At 33.5% G+C, this 7,550-nt stretch overlaps 1 protein-coding gene across 1 annotated transcript; it reads left to right on the top strand.

Moving 5' to 3' along the window:
• Positions 1-1,720: 1,720 nt before the first annotated feature.
• Positions 1,721-2,554, top strand: LOC110008330 (uncharacterized). Its single transcript, XM_020675058.2, has one exon. It carries the CDS (start codon positions 2,053-2,055, stop codon positions 2,383-2,385), a length of 333 nt encoding a protein of 110 aa, XP_020530717.2. The 5' UTR covers positions 1,721-2,052; the 3' UTR covers positions 2,386-2,554.
• Positions 2,555-7,550: the final 4,996 nt, after the last annotated feature.

Below are 7,550 nucleotides of genomic sequence, written 5' to 3'. Positions count from 1 at the left end.
GGGTAAGTCGGAGCAGCCTAAGAAGTGGACGTGCAATTACTAAAAGAAGTTGGACGTTTCGGGAAACCCTAGCGACGCGGAGTGTTCCACTTTATCAAAGGCCGGCCCCACATTCCAGAAAGGGCGTAAAATTCCAAAAAATATCATTAGAGGCCTCACAATAAAGCCATTGCAGTGCCCCAGGCTCCGTTGGAAAAAGTACGCCAATACCCCATATCCCTCCTCAAAATTTAGATTCAAAATTCCTCCTCCCAACGATAATCATTAATGATACTGAGGGAAAGAAAAATAAATAAATTTGTGCTCTAATTTCGTACCACATTATCTCGACGGTCTATTTTGAAGGGTTCACATGTCCACTAGATCTTTGTATTTTTAAAATTTTAAAATTTATAAACTAGATCTCAAATGGATTTTTAGGTGGCTTCGAGTGCCTCAGCCAAGGTTTAAAAAATCTACATGCCAAACTAGAACAGTCCAGTACATATTGGGAATCATCGGGACCAGTCTGATTCTGCTAACATATTGGGAACCAACCGATTCTCTCTAGAAACCGGGCAATTCTAGCTAGTTCTTTGACATAACTAGTCCCATTTTATTTTAAATAGGAAAAAATTTATGGAAGGTTGCAACCTTAAATTTAAAATTACAGACGCACCTCAAAAATCCATCGAAAAATGTTGTTTTAATGTTGAAAAACCATCTAATTGATTATATCGACATCGAGATGTATGAATATGAAAAAAAAATTGATTCGGAGTCTCAGAAATAGTACCTCTTGTAACATATTATCTAGACCGTCCATTTTTGAGATTTTCATATCTTTATAGATCTACTTGATTTTAACCATTTTTTAAGTTTAAAATTTTATAATTAGAGATGAAAGTAGATTTTAAGATAATTCTAAAGAATCTTTACTCCAAAATTACATATTTTGATAAAATTTGAACGTGCGCCTTAATTGAATTGTTTAAAGTTGCAACCTTATACAAATCACACTTTTTTTTTTTTTTTTCTCTTGATTTTTTTCAGGGAGTTCACTCGGCCAGGTGGTCGATTCCAACTGCCGAGTTCACTCCTGTGAAAGAATTATTTGATAGACAATCTAAGTCACCTGTCTGTATTTTTAGACCTTAGCCAGGCTATAAGAGAATTTTTAGGTGCAGCTTTAGTTTTTGTACCTAGGCCGTACCCCTTGAGGCCATTTGGAAACTCTGCAAGTAATTTTCGGAAAACATTTATATAGAGCCCAAGCTCTAACCAATCAAATTAGAAGCTACCTCAAAAATTTTACTAGAAGAGATTGTTTTAATGCGTAAATATCTTCAGATTGATCATCTCGACATCAAGATGCATGGACATAAGAAAAAAAGGGATTTTAAGTTTTGGAAATAATATATTTTGTAATGTATTTTTGGATCATCAATTTCTAAAATTTTTCAAGTTTTCATAGATCTGTCGATCTACAATATTTTTTGAAGCTTTAACCTTTATAAATAAAGATGAAAATATATTTTAATGCTATCACGAGGATTTTTAGTACTGAAACCACATTTCTCAATACTATTTGAAGGTAGGTTCTAATTTGATTGTTTAGAGCCTAGGCCCTATATAAACCGCACCCATAATTATCTGATAAAAAATGAGAAAAAAAGTAAGATAATTGGTTTGAATAAAAAACACTTTAATAAAGCTCCCCTTATATAAAACCCAAGGCCATGGGCGAACACCACCCCCACTTGGGCAACTCTCATGCCCCAAAAAGTTTTTACGAGCTACAGAACCAGAATTTCGCCGGAAAACCAGTTTTCCGGCTACCAAAGCAAGCTCAAAACCTGAAACCCAATCTGTTTTCAGGCCAAAAAACTTCAGTTTCCGGCAAAACACATCCAGGCCATAACCCATTCTCGGGTGATCCAATCCCTCCATCTCTCTCTCAAAAACCAGTTTCTAGCGGCCAAATCCAAGAACCACTGAGCAACCCAATAAAACCATCTGTTTTCCTGTCAGAGGACTCTGAAATTCGACCGAAAAAGGGCGAAGGAAGCCACTATGTGGAGCTTACTCTTAGCCATGTGCAAGAGCCTAAAAGGCAGCTCTAGGGTGGTAGATGAGAGCAATATTGCGGTAGCTCCGGTGAACTTGCCGGAAATTCAACCGGAAATTGGCCGGAATCCATGGAAATCCGGCTTCCTCAGCATCTTCAGAGCACCATTGGCTGTTTTGGCTTGTGTTTCAAGGCATGAAGGGGACTTTCCTGGTGAATTTCCGGCGAGTTGGCCAGAATCACGAGATGGGGTGTGGTTTTCTGGGGAGATTCCAAGGATTTCAGAGATGAATTACCTTATGGTACGTGATAGCATGCGCTATGCGATCTTCGTGTAATATATGTGTATGAAATTGAATTAAAATCGGTCATGTAATTTTTTTTAGAGTGATTTTTTTTTCTTTTTGGTTTTGATGTGAAGTTCTGTAAGCAAATCCCTATTTTTGCTTTTTTTTTTTTTCTATGTTTTTCACATATTAATTATAGCTCTGTGAAATTTTTGGGGGATATTTCTGAATAAGCTATTTGTCTCTTATTTTTTCTTTAATTTTTTGTTTTGTGGGCTTCATTATCGGAACTCCATGCGGAATTTGCTTGGACAATAGCCTGAGCCTCAGAGGTTTTAATTTTTTTCATTTTGGAAAAAGTTTCTGTAAGATTGACACTCTAATGGCCTAATCTGTGGAATTAAAGTATCGAGAAAGTTGGTTTTGATGTTGGAAAAACATCCAATTGATCATGTCTGTCATCAAAATGCTAGGAAATAATGTAATTGGCCATCTCGATATCTCGAAATACGGAAAAAATGATACAATTGCTTTTCTCAACATCATATATATATATATATATATATATATATATATATATATATATATATATTTTATATATATATATATATATATATATAAACACGCACATAGACGAAAAAAAAATATCAAACTTTAAGAATAACACAACTTGTAACACATTAAGTGGACCGTCCATTTTCAAGATTTTTATGCATTTATGGATATGATTGGTTAGAACTATTTTTGAATTGTAAAGTTTTATAATAAAAGTTAAAAAAATATTTTCACATCGAATTACCAATATTGAAATTGCATCTCATGGACATGCAACTTAATTCGATTGTTTAAAGTTGTGACCTTGCAAAAGCACACCCTTCTATTTTTTATTTTTTTGGCCCTTCAAATTTGGATGGGCTAATTGTCGTCGTTGTTATTATTTATTTTTCTTTTTTCTATATTCCATGCGCAAATTACTATTTTACACTTATTGGAATGTGATATCAGTGGCCTCATAGATCAAACTTGGGATAAAAGCCGTTGCCTTGAAAGGGTATAATGGTCAACATCGTAAATGTAATTTATCACGAAGAATACTTATACTCCCAGTCTTGGCCACTCATAGGTATACTATTTAATTAGGATTCATTTGACCTCAAATTGGAGACGGTTTTAAAAATTGGAAAGTATGGAATGGGACCATTTACTTTCCGTACAGAGTAGTCACAACTAATTTTGATCATTGGATGTCAAATTGGGTGTTGCATCTATCTCATTGACCAAGCTCAAATTTCGAAAGAAATTTTTTTGAACTTTATTATACACCCAAAATATCAAATTTCACATTAAATGATTACAAGTAATTATGACCACCTTGTATTTTATGGTAAACGGTCTCATTACGTACAATCTTAATAAAAAATCATATAAATTTTTTTAATTTTTTTTAAAAAGTTAATTTTGAGCTCTTCTAACCCCAAAGCTCTGAGTCCATCAAAATAGACATCTATTATTTATTTCTTCGAAACTTTTATTTTATTTTTTTGCAAATTTGTTTTCATGGGCATGTTAACCAAGGTCAAAATTTGGGTGGTGAACCTTGGATGTATAATTATCCAAAACAAAAACCTTGGATGTAAAGAGGACGGCACGTGCATAATTTTTTTCCTTTATTAAAGCAAAAGGTAATGTGCCAAAGAAAATTATTTGGCTATTTCTTTTTTTGTCTCTTAATGTTGATTTCTCTAAGTTTTCATTAGAATTCTTTCTTGTTGTTTGGGAGGGTTAACATGTGGACTCTTGAGATAGAGAGAAAAAGTTTGTTAAAAAAGGAGGAAAATTTGTTTCATGTGGGCTGGATTGCATTTATACATATGCGGTCTAGAAAGTGTAAAGCATAGATTTTTGCAGGTAAGTGTTCTATCTAAAAATTACATATGCATTTCAGAAAGTGTAAAGCATCCATCTTAAAGATGGATGCAAGTAGGTGTTCTATCTAAAAATTATGGTAACTAATGGTCAAAATATTTTTTTATTAGAATTATCATTTCTAGTTTTTAAATTTTATTTATTTATTTATGTTCATGATCTTTATGTTAGAGATTACATATCTTTAAAAATTAACTCTTAAAATCTATCTCAAAAATAGATTTATTAAGAAGCCTTCAATTCTACATATGTGAGCTTGGCCGCATAACAACCAGGTCCAAAAGGAAGAGAGGAGAAAGGTGAATTTACTGTTCAAAGATAAAGTGAATTTACTGTTTAAAGAGAGAGAGAGAGAGAGAGAGAGAGAGTGTGTGATGGCTTGAGTCCAGATGAGGATATACTATATACCAAAATACCTCTTATTCGATAATCTTGTTAGGGTGAGTAATTCTCTGATAATCGGAAAACCCTACTTTTTTAAAAAAAATTCTTGGATAATTGAAATTCCCTTTTTTTATCACTTGGTAATTATGGGATAATCGCACTCATTTTGTGGAGAGAAACTAGATGTTATTTCTCTGTCGTATGTCCAATCCATGCCACTGTACACGGGAGTTCGCTTTTTTCTTTTTTAATTGGAAGAGAGAAAAAGAAGATATCGTGTTTTAAGAGAGTATATATTTTTGGTACAAGAAAAGTTATAGGATGTGATATTTACGTATTGAAGTGTAGCACAACATTGAAAAAAAAATTTATTTTGGACAGTATACCTATTTTTCAATCATTAGATTTCACATCTAACTGTTAATAATAACTATAATATCCTTATAGCAAAAAGAAATGACCTTATTATATACATTTCCAAAGAAGATAGCCTAACTTCTGTTTTTCATTTTCGGTGCTCATAAACCTACAGCCACATGAGCAGGTTTTACTCAAGCCTGGAATTTCGGGATTCAACTAAGAATCAGTAAATGAAATGAATCATCAAAGAAAAGAAAATTAAATTTGAGTACCTAGATTGGGAGTCCAAAAAATTGGGATTTTTTATATTCATTTTCTATTGCGATTTGCCATGCAATCTTAGGGTGCAATAGTGACTTTTTATTTTATTTTTAAAGTAGAAAACATCTTGAAAATTTGTGGTCGAACAACTTATCCCAAGAAAGTTATAAAAAATTGAGGTTCAAAAACTAATAGTCATGTCCTAAGTATGCTTTTGCTAAAGGGAGCAAGTGTGCATTTGCTGATGGGTTCCTTTGCCTATTCGTGAATGTTAACATATAACTTTTATCAACCAATAAATTAATTCACAAGGAATTTTGAAAATAATGTTGAAATGGATTAGGAATAGTCGGGATGAACCAATTCTCGCTAAACATCGGGAACTGACCGGTTCTCTGATAGAACGGGTCAGATCCGGCCCCAGTTTTTTGTTTTGTTTTGTTTTTTTGTTTTTTGTTTTTTGTTTGTTTTTTGTTTTTTTTTTTAATTCTGTTAAGTTTTTAATGACCAGTTTAGTGATTCGGATCAAAAATCCGAATGGGCGATCTAAGTTAGCTATTGGTTTTCTATAACCTTTTTCACAATTGTATTTGTCTGAGGAGAGTTTACAAAAGTTTAGAAGCTTGTAATTATTAAGTAAGAATTAGAGACCCCCTCAGCTCCCCATGCTGTGCAATTTTCTCCTATAAACATGATTGGAATAGACTATTGAGATGTTCTTGTTTTCATCAATAGTGGGTGAGAGATTTCATTGGCTTGCTTAGTCCCCTTTGATCCATGTGCATCATTACATGAATCTCCTTAAACTACCAGTGCTCTTTGTCTATTAGAAGTCTTAGGCTTTCTAACTGTACTGGCCCTGAGCACATAAGGATGCACCTCTATGAATAGTCTCGAGTCACTCCTCAAACCACAACAGAGCTCATGTTAAAGAAGTCCTGTAATGCTGGTTCCCAGTTGTTCAATCTTTGGTTTTTGGGTAATTCCGTTCTTTCTTTTTGGCAATTTTAAGAAACAGGGGAAGGACCATTGAGAGAACAATTGGTCAACCGATGGTAGAATTCTCCATTCTACATCAAACAATGTCAAAAACTAGTGTCATATCTTACAAGTAAAAGGGCAAATGAGCAATGGGTGGCTACCTGAGTTTTATATTGCCTTACACAACATGTTGTTGCTATAAGTTTTTTAGTTTAATATTTTCTAGTTTTAGGTTGGCGGTATTTTGGGTTTTTGTTTTTATTGTGGTATGTCTTGTTGTGTTGTAGAGACTTGAGGAGTAGAATTTAGAATGTTAACTTTTAACGATGAAGGGTTAGAATTTCGTATTGATCAGTGTGTTTAAACGAAAAAGCAATCTACGAAAACAAAAAAGAAAAAACGAAATATAAAAGAAAGAGACAACCAACCACAACATAAAGATATACGTGGTTCGGTAACGTGCCTACGTCCACGGGAGATGAGAGCTTTTTTACTAGCAATGGAGAATAGGGTTACAATCGCTCTCTTCCTCACGCCTCTCTATTCTCTCTTATTACAAAAGAAATCAGTGTATTTCCCTTAACTCTAATAACCCCCCTATCGCAACAATATATATCAAGTCTCAGATAGATGGTACAAATTACAGAAATACCTTTGTATGTCATATTGACTCTACCTTGACAAATCTATTTCCTCTAAATACAAGACATCAATCCTCAACACAGTGTTTCTTAGGGGATAAGTTAGATTTTAAGGTTCTCCTTTTATAAATAGGTAATTGTCGAAGTAAAAAGGAGAAGAAAAAAAGAGTTTATTTTGGGTCTTGTGAGAACATCTTTCGAGGTGGACTGCTTTGCATACCTTGACATAGGGTATATTATTTCATCTTTTATTTCTTGATTTATTCATTTTCATTCTCCTTTTCTCTGCATCAATTGATATCAGAACCTTGAGATCAGTATATTTGAGATCCAAATACCACAATGCCATTATAGACATCTACTTATCCTGCTATAGTCTTGATAGAACCTATTGGCAAAATAGTAAAATAAGATCTACAATATCTACCTAGTAGAATGTAATATGAGGAACAATAATATAAAGCTGCAGAGGATAAAAAATCAACCACAAATCCAAGGATTAATCATACACCATTTAATAAGTAGAGCAAATTATAATGCATGAAATACAAATGGCGGAAGATGTAAGAGATATTGGCATCACAGTTGATCTTCCAAGCATATTACAACTTTGTTGGATTAGGTCCAACAGTCAAATGTCTGATAAGAAAAAGGATGAAAATT

This window comes from Amborella trichopoda, chromosome 10 (assembly GCF_054954075.1).
Source record: "Amborella trichopoda isolate Santa Cruz 75 chromosome 10, AtrichopodaSantaCruz75HAP2 v2.0, whole genome shotgun sequence".
In the NCBI taxonomy this organism is placed as follows: domain Eukaryota; kingdom Viridiplantae; phylum Streptophyta; class Magnoliopsida; order Amborellales; family Amborellaceae; genus Amborella; species Amborella trichopoda.
The sequence above is the reverse complement of the archived record's forward strand: the minus strand, read 5'-3'. Positions and strand labels throughout refer to the sequence as shown.